General features: G+C 45.2%; 1 protein-coding gene across 6 annotated transcripts in view; it reads left to right on the plus strand.

Annotated features, from left to right (window-relative positions):
• Heg1 (heart development protein with EGF-like domains 1) overlaps positions 1-5,363 on the plus strand; it is an 87,193-nt gene extending 81,830 nt beyond the window's left edge. For 5 of the 6 annotated variants that reach the window (XM_006522716.2, XM_006522717.2, XM_006522715.3 and 2 more), the window contains one exon: positions 448-5,363. In XM_006522716.2, coding sequence (XP_006522779.1) covers positions 448-597 — 150 coding nt within the window. In that variant the 3' untranslated portion in view covers positions 598-5,363. The remainder of the gene's footprint in view (positions 1-447) is intronic. The other variant, NM_175256.5, reaches the window with a different exon arrangement.
• The last annotated feature ends 12,577 nt before the right edge of the window (positions 5,364-17,940 follow it).

Here is a 17,940-nt window from a genome sequence, read left to right on the forward strand (position 1 = left end):
GAGAGCACTGGCTGCTCAGCTTGAGGACCCAGGTTCAATTCCCAGCACCTACATAGCAGCTCATTCCAGTTCTAGAGGATCTGACATCCTCATCTGGCTTTCCAGACACTGAGTCCATGTGGTACATTCTCATACATGCGGGCAAAAACGCCCATACACGTAAGGGAAAAAAAAAAAAAAAGAAAAGAAAAGGAGGAGGAAGCGAAGGAGGGAGAGACTTTGAGTTCCAGGTCACCAGGAACAGGCAGCATGATTAGCGGTCCTCCCCTCCTCTCCCACCCCACCTTATCTGAATACACAAATTGACCTGTGTGGGTTGTGCTTCAGGGTGAGGCAGTGCTTTGCTACTTATGGGTCGCCCCATTTACGTTAATTGAAATGTAAAAAGTTTTACGTGTACTTTAGTCTAGGAATAATTGACCTCTCTCCTTTTCGGTTGGCCTCCAGCCCACAAACGTAAGGAACCCTGAACTTGAACGCAACGGACTGTACCCAGCCTACACTGGACTGCCCGGATCGAGACACTCTTGCATCTTCCCGGGACAGTATAACCCATCTTTCATCAGCGACGAGAGCAGGAGGAGAGACTACTTCTGAGTCCAGGAGACAGAGGGAGGCCCCCGTTTCTCTGAGCCACTTCCCCGGACATCTGGCTCAGAGCACTACACCCCCAAAAGGGAGCACCATGCACTAGCTGCTCCTGGGACTCCGCAGAGCCACGCTTGAGGGGCGTGGCCACAGTGGAAGGGAAAGACGGAGGCGGAACTGCAGGCCACTCGTTCAGCACTGTTGTTACTGTGAACATGGTCGTGGGCCAGTACCGAGTCTCAGAATGCCTGACACAACACGTAGAACGTAGAACGGGATGCCTTCCATAACTGACCACTAGGCTTCATTTCCAGGACCCAGTTTCCCTTTAATTTGCACTTTAATAGATTGGGCTGGGACACTTCCACACTGTGTCGTAGAGGCCTAGCAGGCGCTGCAGTCGGGTGCAAAGTATTTTAAGGTTTCTAGGTTGTCCGTGCTCATTTCCAAGCCAATGCCATAAATGAGACCTTGACATTTGCAAGGCTCAACACAAAGCTTTTTTATGTCAAAGTGACACATTTGCTTACAATGTATTAGTTTTACTTTCCCAAGCAAGTATGAATCGGGGCAAAACAACATTCCTTTGAATTTCTTTAGAAGCATCCAGGTGTCCCTTAATGTGTCCCAGCAGGGCAGTATCAGTCAGGACCTACATGTGGTGAGGTGTTTTTGACCCATGGGGGAATTGCATGGGGCCTGAGGCTCTAACCATCAATGTGGAGCCAGAGTCTGCAGGGTGTAGTTGAAAAAGGAGAGGCAGTTGCAGGTGTGTCTGAGCTGGTGTCTCACCTCCAGAGGGAAAGCAGCCAGCTGTAGGCCCCACAATTGGGCAGAGGAATGAACGAGTAAACTGATACATTCCCCGAACTCCAGTGCAGAAGTTGGGGAGCTAGGAGGAAGCCACCGGCAAGGATGCATGCCTGCCAATCTTCCAAACCATAATGTTGCCCACCAACTCAACAGAAACTTTTAACCACTTAAAACTACTTATTCACTGAGGAGAGAACTTATTTACTCTCACCCAGCCATTGATGCATGTGTGTTCTTGTGCAGTGTCACCTCAAGACTCCGCTGTGACCCGAGTCAGCTTTGGAGAACTAAAGGCCAGCTAAGGGTCTGAGGGCTTGCTTTGGGGGAAGGACGTTCTGTGTTTTGCTTATTGTATTGTGAGATCCTGGGCAGTGGGAGGACTGTGTGGTGTTTGGTCCCCGGTGGAACTATCATCTTGTGAGATGTCCTGGGTTTGGATGAGGTGAAGAGGTCAAAGCATTATCCCCACCCAGATGATGGGGACTCCACAGCATATATTTCTGGAAATGGGACAGCTGTTAGAAATGGTTCTGTATGTGTTTCTTTGATGTTCTCTGATTCCTCTAAAATTTATGAAGGTCCCCATCTTTTAAGTGTGCCCTATGCCCCATGGTCTGGTGACATGTGTCACCGATGGACTGTCACCACTCACTCTTACCTCCTACAGCAGGACCGTTTAGTCAGGTACAGAGGATTTTAACCATGTTACATTCATAGTACAGAGAGGATTCTGTTGCTCTTGGTTGATGCTAACAAAGTTGCAAAGCATCGCCATCTAGAAGCCATGGGTCTTGTTTGTGTCTCTGTGTGGAACCAATGGTTCCTTGTGTCATTGTGAGCCCCTGTGCTCTGCTTGCCTGAGCCCAGATCCCTTTCGAGGTAGCCAGGTTCTAGCCCTTCTGGCAGTATTCCTGCTTGTTCCAGGCCTCATTGCTATGGGAAGAGCCAGTGTGGTGGCTGTTCCCAGACACTTCTAATGTCTTCAGCTGGCAGCACAGCTGGTGAACACCTGTGTAGGGGGCAAACTCCCAGGTGGTGAACACCTGTGAAGGGGGCAGACTCCCAGCTGGTGAGTCAAGAGTACAGGGCCAGGAGCCTCAAGCCCCACAGAATGAAGTACTCTGTTCCTGGGAAGAATTCCAACATCCAGAAAAGTGTCCTGTGAGTTCCAAAATTGCTTGTTGACTCACAAGTTTGGCCCAAATAGAACGGAGTGAAAGTTTTCATTTTGTTCTTTTATTACTGTGAAAAACACCAGGAGAGCCCCCAAACAAGGGTGCATTCACAGTGGGTCTACCATTTGTAGGTAGGGGAGAAGCTTTCGGTAGAAAGGCCTCTGCCCACCATTGGGATGAAGGGGGTGTGGGTGCTCTCCTACTTGGGGTTACATCCAGAAGGAGCCCCAAGAGGACACCAGCAACCCATGAGCAGAACAGACAGGCTGAGCCCATGCCTGGACACGCAGAGTCTTTGCTAGACAGAAGTGCTCAGAATGGATAATTTGTGTGCATAAAAGTGTCACAGTCCTGAATTGGGCTCCCATGACAAGGGAAGTAGGCAGAAGGGAAAAGCCACACTGCCTAGGAGATAATGAAATGGAGAAGATCCAGGCCAGGTAGAACTTGTTTATCCTGGGGGCATCAGGAACAGGGTTAAAAAGGAGGGTCTTCCTAGTTCCAGCCTGAGCTCTCTAAAACTCCAAGGTTTTTTGGTTTTGTTGTTTTTTTTTTTTTTGTTGTTTGTTTTCTTTTTTTCACTTCATGAGCCAGCTCATGACTACTGGGGCCTATTTCTTAGGAGGAGAAATAGCATCATGTGTTCCCACCATGGGCCTGGCTCTATGCATGTAAGGTAGGTATCTGGCCTTACAGCATGTGGGTTAGCCAGTGCTGAGCACTCAGAGGAGAAGCATGGGAATGTAGTTTCTGTGGCAAACTGCCTGCTTAGCATGTATAACGCCCTGGGGTTTAGCCTCGGAACCACATAAGCAGGGCAGAGTGGTACACTCTTAGAACCCCAGCCCTCAGAAGGTTGAGGCAGGAGGATCAGGAGTTCAAGGCCTTCCTGAAGAACAGGACACCCTGTCTTAAAAAAAGGGAAATACTGGCAGGTTTGTGGTTGGCAAGAGGCATATTGGTACGTGGCTTGGGCCCTCAGAAGTGAAAGGGGGTGGTCTAGGTGGGTTTTTGACATGAACAGCCAGGCTGAGGCAACCCTGTGAGGGCTGCCTGCCTTATTCTCAGACTCCCACGTAGTAGAAGTGTGAACCTATGTGGGCTGGGGGTGGAGTTGAGTGTCTGAGGTGCTGAGTGATCTTCTTAACTGGGGAGGTTGCTTCTAGAAGCGTCTTAAGTCATGTTGAACCAGAACTACTGTACGGTTAGAGCAGTCAAGCTGCCTGGTGGTATTTGAGGTCAAAGACTGAGCTGACTATTAGACTATTGTGGTCTAAAAGAGGAAGTCGTAAAAGACAGCCCGTAGAGGAGAGCAGTGTTGTTGGAAAGAGACTGGAGGAAAGTCTACCAAGATGCTGTCTATTCAGGTGTGAAGTTCCAGAGTGGGCACGGTAGCATCACCCCGGTGTGTGGCCTTTGGGTGCCTCCTTAAGCCACTTTGCCTAGTAGTGACCTGTATGGGTCTCTATAACTATGGGGCTTTGCCCAAAGCAGTAAAGCTGTACAGCCAAGTTGCTCTTGGCTTAGTGTTTCATAACACACTCAAAACTAGGGGCTTTACCCATATTTCTAAATTTATGTTCATTTTTCTTTTGAGACCAAAGCAATTCTTTGGGTAGAAGGACAATACAAGGTTTTGCATTTTGATATTTTATTTAAAACAGTCCATTACAGCAGATAGAAATGTTTATTTCCCTGAAAGCTCTTTTTCTTCTTCTGCTTCTATGGGAGGGTAGAGTCAGGAGTGGACCCCAGGGCCTTGCGCATACCAGACAAGTGCCGCCCTGTGGATCTGCACACCCCCAGCCCTCTCATATCTTCTTGACAGTATCAGTTCAAGGTTCTAGTCTTGTTCCAGCATGTTTGGTTACGGAAATGGTTCTGTAGCTTGCCTTTGGGAATATGTGTTCTTTTCTTTTCTTTTCTTTTCTTTTTTTCTTTTCTCTTCTTTTCTTTTCCTTTCTCAAATCCCCAAAGAAGAAAACACAATAGGAACATTGAAGTTAAAATAATCACTTTAAACTCTTTTTAAAATAACAGGTTAAGATAATAGGAACATTAAAGTATTGAATGTCAATCAATTCATTGTACTTTGGTGTCTCCACAAGGTCACACCCCTTTATGTCTGTTGCAAACTTTAGCCTGCACAGTAGCCTGTGAAACCAAAGGGGGACCATTTAGGTCTGAAAGGAGGCAGGTCCTGGCCTGCCTCTGTCACATGGGCATCTTCAAAGAAAACATTTTTCCAGTGGGGCTGCCTGGTAGATTCTGCTATATAATTTTAAATGATGGGCTCAATATCCTTGTTCTGAATTGTTGAGGAATGTGTGTTCCTCAACAGGGTAAAAAATAGTGATGGGGCGGAGCCAGTTTGTCAGGGGAACTGAACCGACTCCCTTAACTCTGGGCATTACCTAGGCCTGCTCTACAGAGAAAAGGACAGTTTGCCATGAGTTGCTGTGATGCATGTGTGTTGCTGGTGTTACAGGTAAACGGGGATGAGGCTGCAGTACAAACTCCGTTCTGTTTGTCCTGGATCTTGTTCTGTATACCTTTAATGCTGACACCCAGGTTGACTGTGTGAGACCCATCATGAGAATGTTATTTAAAGTTGTATTATAATGTCACCTCCAATAATTATTCAGTACTGTAGTAGCAATGTGTTATTTGTAAGAATTTGGTTATTTTTTATACTTATATCCACTCTAAGTCTGGCGTTCTAGTCAGCAAACAATGATACAATAAAATTAGTAAGATTCCCATTGGCTTTCTCTTACAACAAGCAAACGAGAGTGTAAGTGGTTTGGTTTTTTTGTTTGTTTGTTTATCAGTGCACCGTTTAAATAGTTGAAGTGAATAGTGGACTCTAAATGGCAAATGGAGGCAATGAGTCATCTCTCTGTCCTCAGTACCCCAAAGCAAAGAAACACACTGTTGATGAATGGGTGGGTGGATAGATGGATGGATGGATGGTTGGATAGATGGATGGTTGGATGGGTGGGTGGATGGGTGGGTGGGCAGGTGGCTGGATGGGTGGCTGGATGGATAGATGGGTGGGAGAGTGGGTGGGTGGGTGGGTAGGTGAATGAATGGACCTACCTAAGTGATAAAGACCTAACTCAGCTATAACACCATCCTGTCTCTAAATTGGAGAGCTAGATCAGGCACTGACTGCTACCTGTGCCCACTCCATGCCAACTCCTCTTGTCTTGGAGATGGGACAGTTAATAAGCATGTCTAAGAGTCTATGGGACTTTAAAACCAGTCCAGGAATCTTTCACATATGGTGGCCAAGGATGTGGTTATATAGCTAGATATATGTTCACCAATTTGTTCATTAGTTGCTTCCTTGGAAGCCTTTCATATATATATTTATTATACAATGTATAATATACAATGTTCTGCCTGCATGTCTGCCTGCACACCAGAAGGGGGAACCAGATCTCATTACAGATGGTTGTGAGTACTGGCTTCTGGGAATTAAACTCAGGACCTCTGGAAGAACAGCCAATACTCTTAACCTCTGAGCCATCTCTCCAGACTGCCTCTCATATACTTTTTAGGGGGAAAACCCTTCATACTAGTGGAATCCAATAACCACAGCTTAAGGCATGAGAGCATCTTGTCAACAGACTCAATTAGGCTGTAGCTCATCAAACAGTTCTGCTTTACTCTCCTTTCACTAACAGTGCACAACTGAGATCTCCACACACCCCCCCCCCCAGACAGAGTTTTACTGTATAGCCCTGGCTGTCCTGGAATTCACCCTGTAGACTAGGCTGGCCTTGAACTCAAAAATCTGCCTCCTCCCTCTGCCTCGTGAATGCTGGGATTAAAGGCATGTACCACCATTATCCAGCCCTTCTCCCCCTTTTTAATGCTAATATCCATTATATACTTCTGTACCAATTTGTTTAGCCATTGGTCAGTGGACACTTAGGTTATTTCTACATCTTGGCTTCTGAGACTAGATGGAAGCCTTTTGCTTCATCAGGTGGCCTGAACATTCAACCCACTTGGGCCTCCACCCTGGCTGAGCCTCTGCCCCAGGGTCTGGTTTGCTGGGAAGGAAAGTTCTTCAAGCATCCTAAGACTCAGCCTGAAGACTTCTGTACTTCCAGTCACTCATTTTCCAGTCTCTTGGGGAGCAAAGGCCAGATGGGTAGTGTAGTGATCACCCTCGGGCAGAGTCCTCCTGTGTTGGTAGGTGATAGCTATGGTACTCGCAGTGCTGATAATGGCATTGTGACATCATGCAGCTCTTGACAGAGTAAACAGAAACGAGATTAGAGAGATGGGGCAATACTGTCTGTGCTGACTTTTAGACTTTATATAGTCATTCCTCACGGACACTTGATATAAGACTTTCTTCTATACTTCTCTGCTGTTTCTTCCCAAATTACCATGACAGGCCCGAGTCTAACCCACTGTCTGAATCTGCCCCCCTCAACACAAAGGGACCAGTTAGCTCCGACTTTTAACTGGGGATGGACAGCAGAACAGTCTTGTCAGATATTCTATGCTAAGGGCTAGCCTCATAGCTAGGAAGCAGTTAAGCAAATATGGACTAGTGGGGGCATGAATTATGGTCACTTGTGCCTATAATCCTAGAGTTTAAGCAGAGGGGTGACGGCAAGTTTCTTAAGTAGCTAGCCTGGACAAACTGTGGTGCCTAGAAAGGGTTTGTCTCGGAGAAAGAGAGAGACATTTACTAGACATGTCTAACCTGTGGTCCATGGAGTACATACAGGATAGATATGAATGCAGCCCAACACATTTGTAGATGAAGCATTGTGTTCCAGTGGGGAATAATGTATGGAGTGTGGAATAACTATGCAATTGAGTATCACCAAAAAAAAAAAAAAATGTAAAGGAACAGACTACTATAATAGGGAGAGATGCGGGGGCTGGAGAGATGGCTCAGTGGTTAAAAGCACTGATTGCTCTTCCAGAGGAAGTTCAATTCCCAGCAACCACATGGTGACTCACAACCATCTGTAATGGGATCTGATGCCCTCTTCTGGAGTATCTGAAGACAGTGACAGTGTACTCATATAAATAAAATAAAAAATACATAATTAAAAAAATAAAATTCAGATTTATTTTTAAAAAAAAAAAAAAAGGAGAGATGCAGCCATAAGACTGAGTCCAAAAGCTTTGTACTAAGTGAAAAAAAAAGAAAGAAAGAAAAGAAATCTGGGTGGGCTGGAGACATAGCAGTCAAGAACACTCACTGCTCTCTGACCTGGACTCTGTTCTCAGCACCCACATGGCAGCCCACAACTTCCTGTCATTTCAGTTCTAAAGGATTTGATGCCCTCTTCAGACCTATTTGGGCTCCTGCATGCATGTGGTACACAGACCCAGAACTGCACAAATATATTTTTATGCTGAACATAAAACCCTGTACACCGAGTTCATTTATAGGGCATCCTGGAAAGGATAAAACCATAGAGAGTAGAAGAATGATTGGCAGAAACGACTTTCCAATAACCAAACCTCTCCAGTATTTCCTTCCAGTCATGTGGTAGCATGACTCCCCAACCCTTGACAGGGGCCTGCATTGACTAAAGATGTGAATTAAGGTGAAATGTGTCACTTCTGAGAAAACACTTTAGGAATCAGTATGTGGGGGCTAGGTGCAGGAGGCAGAGGCAGGTGGATCTCATGGATTCAAGGTCAGGCCAAGCTACATAGCAAATATCATGAGGTCACTTAAGAAACACAGGATTGCTTAATGTCAGAGGCACATTGAAAAGCTGGTGGGGTCTCAACAGAAACTTCCAAGAGCAACAACAAAAGAATTCAAATTTTAAAAAAAAGCCAGGCCTGGTAGGGTAAACCTGTAAACCTCTCTACTCAGGAGTCTGAGGCAGGAGGACCACAGGTTCAAGGCCAGTCTGGGCTCTGCAGTGAATTCAAGGCTAGCTCAGGCAACTTAGTGGAACCCTGTTTCAAAATTTAAAATGTCAAAAAGAGCTGGAGATACTAGCGGCCGTGTGTCTAACATGTGTAACTCCCTGGGTTCAAACCCCAGCCCCAGTCCCAGAAAAGCAAGCCAGAAACATGCGCTTTGTGGTTAGTGTTTGCTCCTGTGTGCAGGGCCTTGGGTGCTTTTGAGTAGAAACAACCTCCGTTTGAAACTCACCTATATTGTTTATTAGCATTGGAGCCTTAATGAATTTCTTAGCTAATCCAGCCTTTCTCTTTCCTGTGTTAATCTTACCAGGACAGAACAAGACCTCAACCAAAAGCTTTGAGCCAAATTTGAATCAAGCTTTGTTTAAATCCTGGCCGTGGCGATGGACACTAGCCAACTCCATATCCTGGATTCCCAGAGGGTGGCCTTGAATTACATTAGTCAGGTGCTGATAAAGGCAAAACCCACAAGGCAATGTGCTTCCCACCTTTGTCCAGTGAGGGGCAAGCACATATCCTGAGGTACTTCCTGCCTACGTACCTCCCACCTACATGTGATCAGGCATAGCCTGTGCAGTTGGGGCAACCAACCTTGTTTACAGAAGTGAGAATATGTGACTTGTGTCTTATATAACAGCCCCCAGCATCCCAGCAAGTTATCTGTTCTTGGCCAAGTGGGGCTTATGGGTTAGAAGCATTTTTATTTTATAGATCTCCTAAACACAGTTATTTAAACTTAAAACATAACTTTAGCCCTCACACCCGATTTATCATAGAAGAAATGATATAACTTAGTTCAGGGATAAATTAAAGGATTAAATTAAGATGTCCTGCAGAGGCAGGAGGATCTTTGTGAGTTTGAGCCAATCTTGTCTTTATAGAGAAACACTGTCTCCAAAAACAAACAAACAAACCATTTTAAAGTGGATCTGAACGACAGAATGCATTTGACAAGATGCTGGACCTGGGATGAAGCAAATGTTGAATAAATGTGTGTACTCGAAGCAGCTGTTTTTATAATAGAAAAATCCAGAATGTTGATTCTCCTGGTGTTCCCTCCTCATTTCACAGCTGAGCAGACCCCGCAGTAATGTGCTGTTACTCTGATACAGTGACCATCCTCAATAAAGGATGCTGTACTGGCTGACACATCACTTTTTAATAATCTACTTGGGACTCAGTCTTTATTTAGCCTGCTGATAAGAAATCAGGAAACAAAGTCCTTGCTGTCTCTCTGTATGTTCATTCCCAGGGCTGGGTATCTTGTTCCTCACACTCTGATTGGTTGGTTCATATCTGGTCCTTTCCAATTCCTTTCTAGATCCCTCAGGACCTGGTGTGATCTTTGTAACCCTGTAACACACACCACCACCACCACCACCACCACCATCTCACACACACCCTTCCCACACACCTCATATGAGCAGCTCCCACCTCTCCAAGTATCAGAGAAGCCAGCTGGCCCAGAATTTGCAATCCTGCCAGGAGGAGGGCAGGGAGACTAAATAGGCAGAAACTATGGTGAGTCAGAGGGCAAACATAAAATTGATGAGAAGCTCTTAGTTGTTGTTCATTTCCAAAGCAAAATTTCTGCTCTATTTCAATGCTATCTCATTGTTAAAAAAAAAATCTTCTTTCTATTCTTTTGGTTGCATAGGTGCCAGTATTTTATGAGGTGGTGGTTCTGTCCTTGGGTTTTACATGATAGAGAAAGAGAACCAACTCTTACAAAGTGTCCTCTGGCCTCTGCTTTTGAGCCATGGCATGTGTACCTCTTCACAGACAAAAAAACCAAACCAAATAAATGTAATAAAAAGAAGCATATGTTACATATATAGATGCTACACAAATATTTGATAAATGAAGACATTGCGATGTTCATACCACGGGTAAAACCATTTCGATAGCTCTCAGCTTCTACGAACTGCCAGTCTTTTTCAATCACATTCCTGACACCCTCCTAAGCCATGAAACAAGTTCAGAGTCACATCAGAAAGAGAAGAACATACTAGCAGCGCAGCTCAGGCAGAGTGCTTGTCTAGGTCCAATCTCCAGTACCCAAAAAATAAATAAATAATTAAAAAGCTGCACCAATAATTCCTCACACAATAACATGACTGGAGGGTGACCTGGCAGCTCCTTGGACAGTGTGACAACAGACAAAGAAGACCATACTTCTCAGTCTCTGCAACGTCTTTACCCAACTGTCACCACACCCCTTTGTTCTCAAGAGCAACTGGGAAGTGGCTTGTGGTGGCTTACAGTAGCATTTGAGATGCCCCCGAATGAACGCACACTGTGGGCCTCTGCTTGCTAATATATCCTCGAGAATGGTATGGTGGTGAATGCTGGTATCTACAGGACTTGAGAAACTGAGGCAGGAAGAGCATGTACTCAAGTCCAGCCCAGGCTACATATGGAGATGTCTCAAAAGAAGACCAAAACAACCACAGATTATCCTCAGATATCCTTGGGAATATGTCAGCAGGTTGATATTTCCGGGTTTTATTTCTATTAATAGAAAATGTGTATGCCTCACAACAAGGTTCAGGGTCCAGGCCTTCCAGATCCTATATGCAATTTCCAGTATGAATAAAAGGATGTGGCAATCCAAAAGTAATAAAGCATGCTTGGAACCAAGTGACTCACGGAGGCTGAAGCTGGAAATGACATATTGTTTGGCCCCCACTCCTTTTTACTAATAAGGAAACAACATCAGAGAGGGTGACTTCCCGAGGCTAAAGAGCTTATTTGTAGAGGGAGTTTTAGAGAACTCAGAGTGTAAATATCCAGTTTATTATACTTTCCAGGGCATGTGTCATTTCTGAAGGAGTGTGTTAGAAGAGCATGACACTGCAGAGTTCATGTGAAAGGCGACAGATGAGACCGAACTCCACAGTAGAGGCAGAAGTCCTTGGCAATTCTTGAAAAAGTCTGGTTGGAGACTAGGCAGATGACTGGATGAAATAAAAATGGTGTGGCATGGCTTGACATGGCGTGGCATGATGTGGCATGGTGTGGCGTGGCGTGGGGTATAGAAAGCACAACCCTTGAAACCCTGGTTTGTTGTTGGCTTTGTCATCCTTCATGCTGTTACTTAAAGCCCCATGATCCGATGCCTGCCCACACAACTGACTTCCCAGAGTTGATTCACACGATAGACATCTTGATATTCACCCCAGTACTAGAAGATCACTCTGGGAGATCAGTCTGTGGTCTCACTTGGAAGCCAGTTGTTAGTTCATTCTAGAAGATACAGTGACCACTCTGTTACGTCTCCCTGATGCTTTTGAGCTGTGGTGAGCTCACATTAGAGCAGTGTTCTCAACCTTCCTAATGCTATGACACTCTAATACAGCTCCTCATACCGTGGTGACCCCCCAACCATAAAATTATTTTTGTTGCTACTTCATAACTGTAATTTTGCTGCTGTTATGAATTGTGATGTAAATTTCTCATATGCGGGATGTCTGATATGAGATTCCCCCTCCCCCCAAAGTGGTTGTGACCCACAGGTTGATTGCAGCAGGGGAAAAAAAAATGTGTCCAGAGCAAAGAGCTTTGTTCCAAACTTAACCATGATTATTATAGCAAAAATGGATCCTGAGGAGCTGTGGGCTTCGGGAACAGTGTCAACAATAAATTTTAACACAAGACAATGATTTTGAAAAGTTTTCTTTGAGCCTAGACAAGTTGATATTAAATAAACACAAGGCAAAATGGCACTTACATACAGATTTTATACTATGTAGAGGCATTTAATCAATTCATGTTTATGGTTCACAGTGATGTGAGCCAGCTTTCTAAATATCCCGTGCAGCCAGAAGTTAAACTGAAAAGCAAACACATTTGCATCTGTTGGATTTTTATTAAGCTACAGTTCCTACCACTGTTTTGGGGCCTCAATGAAAATGAGTAGTTTTTCCTCCCTCCCTCCCTCCCTCCCTCCCTCCCTCCCTCCCTCCCTCCCTTCCTTCCTTCCTTCCTTCATTCCTTTTTCTTTCAGAGATAGGGTTTCTCTGCGTAACAGAGCCCTAACTGTCCTGGAACTCAGAGATCCACCTGCCTCTGCCTCCCAAACACTGGCATCAAAAGCATGCACCACCATGCTTGGCCCTGATTTTCACTTCTGTGTTTCGAAGTGCATTTGTGTGCTCACCGGGAAATTACAAGGGCCCAGGAGGTTGCTCTGAGCATCAATTGCCTCAAGACAATATACTCTGAAATTAACATTTTTTTCTCTCTGCTCTCTCCTTTCCTTTCTTTCCTTTCTTCCTTTTTCCCTCTCCCTCCATCTTCTCCTCTCCCCCCTTCCTCTTCTCCCGTACCTTTACTGATATATGATTCTATCTCGGTCACAGGGGCACACCACACCACCACGACCAAGTCCATGTTCATTATTCCAACAAGAAGCCTGTGCTTCTGAGCCAGTGCCTCCTGCCCCAGCCCAGCAGCTGGCCCACCTTTCATCTCTACATCTGTGTCTGTTTGTACATTTATTACAAACAAAACCCTGCCATATGTACTGTGGGGTAACCACGGAAGACGACTTCTTAGATATGGGGTTTAAGCCAATAGAAAGTCTTTATAACCTGGCAGGTGACTACCCTGGGTGGTCAGGATCCCACTGTAGCCCTGAGCCTTTCTCAGGGTAAGCTTTGAAACACAAAAGCATGTTCTAGGTTGACATTTTTCGGTTAACAAGAACAGTTAACCAGACGTGCAACTACAGAAGCCAAAAAGCAAGGATAGTGCATGTGGACCTTTCCCAGAGCTATGGACTTTGATGGAATCGGTCTTTGTTTTCGTTTTGGCAGGCATTACTGTCTATGTGCCGAGTTTTACAGCCAGAATGGCACTTCCACCTCGGAGTCGGTTGTGCTAAGGTCTGGGACCCCATTACAATATCATAATTTTTGTCTGAGCTCTCTCCCCTCGCTGTTATTTTCAAGTTTATTAGCGTTGGGCTCTGCTTCCTTTCTGTGGCTATGATGAAACGATCTGACCAAACCAGGCATGATGGGTGGGCACACACCTTTAACCCTGGCATTTGAGGCAAAAACAAGCAGATCTCTTAAGTTTGAGGCCAGCCCCCTAAGAGTGAGTTCTGAGCCAGTTAATGCTGTACGATGAGACCTTATCTCAAACTAAACTAAACTAAAAACTAAACTAAACTAAACTAAAAACTAAACTAAACTAAACTAAAAACTAAACTAAACTAAACTAAACACACTCTGACCAAAAGTAACATAGGGGAAGAAATAGGTATTGGGTTTACATGTCTGAGTCACAGTCTGTCATTGAGGGCTGCTAAGGCAGGAACTCACGCTCTAAGTACTTGGGAGGCAGAGGCAGGTGGATTTCTGAGTTCAAGGCCAGCCTGGTCTATAGAGTGAGTTCCAGGACAACCAGGGTGATACAAAGAAACCCTGTCTCAAAAAAAAACAAAAACAAAAAAAAAGAAAGATAGATAGATAGATAGATAGATGATAGATAGATAGATAGATAGATAGGGAGGAAGGGAGGGAGGGAGGGAGGGAGGGAGAGAGAGAGAGAGAGAGAGAGAAAGAAAGAAAGAAAGAAAGAAAGAAAGAAAGAAAGAAAGAAAGAAAGAAAGAAAGAAAGAAAGAAAGAAAGAAAGAAAGAAAGATAGGGAGGGAGGGAGGAAGGAAGGAAGGAAGGAAGGAAGGAAGGAAGGAAGAAAGAAAGAAAGAAAGAAAGAAAGAAAGAAAGAAAGAAAGAAAGAAAGAAAGAAAGAAAGAAAGAAATTAATAATTATGGGGACTACTGGTTTCTGGCTCACTCCGCGCGCGGTTCATGTTTAACTTGCTTGCTTTAAAAGATTTTATTCTCAACTACACATATATGTATGTGGATATGAGCCTCCTATGTGTGGTCTGATGTGGATGTTGAGAATTGAACCCAGGTCCTCTGGAAGCAGCCAGTGCTCTTAACCACTGAGCCATCTCTCCAGTCCTTAGCTAACTAAGCTTTCTTACATGACCCAGAACCATCTTCCTAGGGATAGCACTACTTCCCACAATGCGCTCTGCCCTCCCTCCTGCATCCAATAGTTATCAAGATAATCCCCTCACAGACAGGACTGCAGGCCAATGTGATCTAGGTCATCCCTCAGTCTAGGCTCTCCTCTCAAACAACCAGGCTGCCCAGCTGACAGTGAAAGCTAACCAGGAAGTATAGTTATCAGCATTCCAGTCCTTTTCATGGATAAATAATAACCTTTGTATGGATAAGACGTGTTTTGTTTATTAACCAATTGATGGACAGTCAGGGCTTTGTTTTTGTGGTGGGGATTGGGGAATCGAGCTTATCTATATCTACACTGTCATGAATGATGCTACCCTGGGTATTCTTGCATGAGTTTCTGTGAGGCTAACCTTTCTTCTCTCTCTTTTTTTTTAAAAAAGTCTGTCTCCTAGGCAGCTGTGATGGGTTATTTTATTTTATTTTATTTTATTTTATTTTATGTTTATGAGTACACTGTATTTCAGACACACCGGATCCCATTAAGATGGTTGTAAGTCACCATGTGGTTGCTGGAAATTGAACTCAGGACCTCTGGAAAAGCAGTCAGTGCTCTTAACCACTGAGCCATCTCTCCAGCCCAAGGATAACCTTTCATTTCTCCAGTATCTATCTAGAAATGGAGCTGCTGGGTCAAGGGCTAATTCTACATCTGTCTCTGCCTTTCTGAGGAGCCACCATCTTGATTTCTAGGTTTGGCTCCCCGTGTTCCATCCTCAGGAGCAGTGAGTGAATGCTCTTCTTCCTCCATCCTTACCGACGGGATACAAGGAGTTTCTTGTTGGTAGGTAGTCCAGTGGCTACGTAGCAGGATTCGTTCTCTGAGCTGGAATGTTGTGGAGAACTTATCCTGCCTACTTCCCCAGACTTGGTCTACATGGGGACACAGCCCTGTAGGGCATCAGGGGGTCTCCACTGAAGATGTAAGTCAGCTTAGAGAAGGGTGTCAGGGCTTGTGCCCCCTTGGTTATTCATGTTTTGCTTCATAAACTCAAACCCCGAGCTGCTCTCTAAGACGATACTATTGCAGGGGTTAGGGTTCCCAAGGGAACACAGCAGGCATTCACAGGAAAGGTTACTGAGGCCATCCTGACTTCATAGGAGCTAGAACAACAACCCATCCCTAGGCAGAAGCCCCACGTACAGTGTGCCTCAGCCCTGCCTCCCGTTTCTTCATAGATCTCCTTCCCCTGCTTCCCCCAGACACTAAAAGGGTGCATTCTGGGAAATAGATGGGATGTGGATCTCACAACTGGTGTTAAGGCAAAGGCAGAACTGACTGAGGTACCAGTGAGCAACCAGAACAGAGAAGGGCTGCCTGGAAGGAGGAACCAGCTTCAGAGCAGGAGTTTGTTGGGGGTGGGGATCTTCTGGTTCTGACCCGCCTGACAGCTGCTGACCAGGGTGTAGCATTAGAAGGCCAAAAGAAAAAAAAAAAAAGCCCCATTCTGTGACACACAGACCTTGAGCACTTGGCCCCACCCAGTGACTCAGGATGCCTTAGAGCAGTGGCTCTCAACCTTCCTAAGGCTGTGACCCTTCCACATAGCTCCTCAGGTTGTAGTGAACCCCACCCTTCAAGTTATTTTCATTGCTACTTCATAACTGCAGTTTTTCTGTGAGGAATCATAATGTAAAAAAAAATCTGTGTTTTCCAATGGTCCTACGCAACCCCTATGAGAGAGTCATTTGACCCAAAGGGGTGAAGACCCACAAATGGAATACTCCTGCCTTACATAGAACCTGACTCCTGATGTCCTCTGGTGCCTCACCCCAAAAGACTATTCTCAGAAGGGGCAAATGGGATGGTAAAATGTGCTGCCTAGCCACACAGTGAGCTGCTCCCCTCTTATCTATTCAGTTAGCTCCCCATACAGGAAACAAGGCCAAGTAACGTCTCTTAACTGCCATACAAGGGCCTGCTTCCCATAAGGGGAATTCTGAGGGCTTGTCTGCTGCAGTTCTGTCCATAGTCTATTCTCTATTAAAACTTTTATATCAGGGGCTTAGATCCATGCCTAAGTAGCTCATAATTACTCATAACTCCAGTGCCAGAAATTCAACACCCTTTTCCGAAGTCCTGAGGGACCAGGCACACAGTGCACAACCACATATGCAAAACACTCATGTACATGCATAAAATAAATAAATCTAAAAGAGAAAATGTCTGTCTGTATCACCCCTCATCTGGCTAATATTTTATTGGACTATTTGAGCCCCTGCAGAAGCCAGTTGTGGGCTATGTGTGGTCTATTCTGAGCCCACTCTGCAGACACCATGCCTAATGGTGGAGGGTTCCAAGGTGAGGTTTTTCTATTATGGGTATAGCCTTACTATCACAGGAATGCTATCTTTAGTTTCTTGCTGTGTCCCCAACGCCTAGAAGGGTGTCTTCCATTCCTAAGTGCCAGAAGGATTTGGTAAGGAGGGAGTCTAAACCAGTTGCTGGATAGTATGAAAAATTCTGCAGTGGAATTGCTGGGACAAGTGACATTCCTATTTGTGTGTGTGTGAGGGGGTGGCAGTGAACAGTGTGTGTGTGTGTGTGTGTGTGTGTGTGTGTGTGTGTGTGTGTGTGTATGCCCTAGTACATATATAAAGGTCAGAGAACAACCTGTGGGAGTCCATTGTGGGGTTTTGAACTTAGGTCTTCAGGTTTAGCAGCAGTTACCTTTCCCTGCTAAGCCACCTTGCCAGCACCAACATTTAGTTCATATTGCCTATAAAGAATAAGGTTCTCAAGAAAGTTACATCAAAGACTTCACTTGGAAGAGACTTTTCATAGGTGACTTGGAATAACAGCATAAGAGGTCTAGTTAAGGATTAGTAAGAGATGGCTCAGTGGTTAAGAGCACTGGCTGCTCTCCCAGAGGTCCTAGGTTCAATTCCCAGCACCCACACGGCTGGCTGCTATGTATAACTACTCCCATAAGATCAGTTACAAAACACCTATATATTTCAAAGGTGGGGAGGGGAAGATTAATGGGACAGTTATCAATTGAATTCAAGCTTTGAGTTGTCTTATGACGTATCATTTTGTTCTCCCAGGACACGTGGCTGCCAGTAGTCAGGGTTCCTGTGAGCTGAGCCTCAAGCATGGAAACCAGTAAGAAAGGCCAGTGAAGACCATTTCAGCCTCTGTACCGCTGCCTCTTTTGCTGGTTCGGGGGAACGTTTTTCTCACAACTTAAATGTGCTTTTCATTGGTTGCTTCCCTGTGGAATAGAAGGCCCCTTCCCCACTGTCCACCTAACAAAGTGCCCTGGATCAGGGTGTCCCAACTTCAGGTGACTTTGCTGTACCAGTGAGGTTCTTATGTGGGGTGTTTGTGGTGGTGGTGGTGGTGGTGGTGGTGGTGGTGGTGGTGGTGGTGGTGATGGTGGTGGTGGTGGTGGTGGTG

This window comes from Mus musculus, chromosome 16 (assembly GCF_000001635.26).
Source record: "Mus musculus strain C57BL/6J chromosome 16, GRCm38.p6 C57BL/6J".
Classification (NCBI taxonomy): Eukaryota; Metazoa; Chordata; class Mammalia; order Rodentia; family Muridae; genus Mus; species Mus musculus.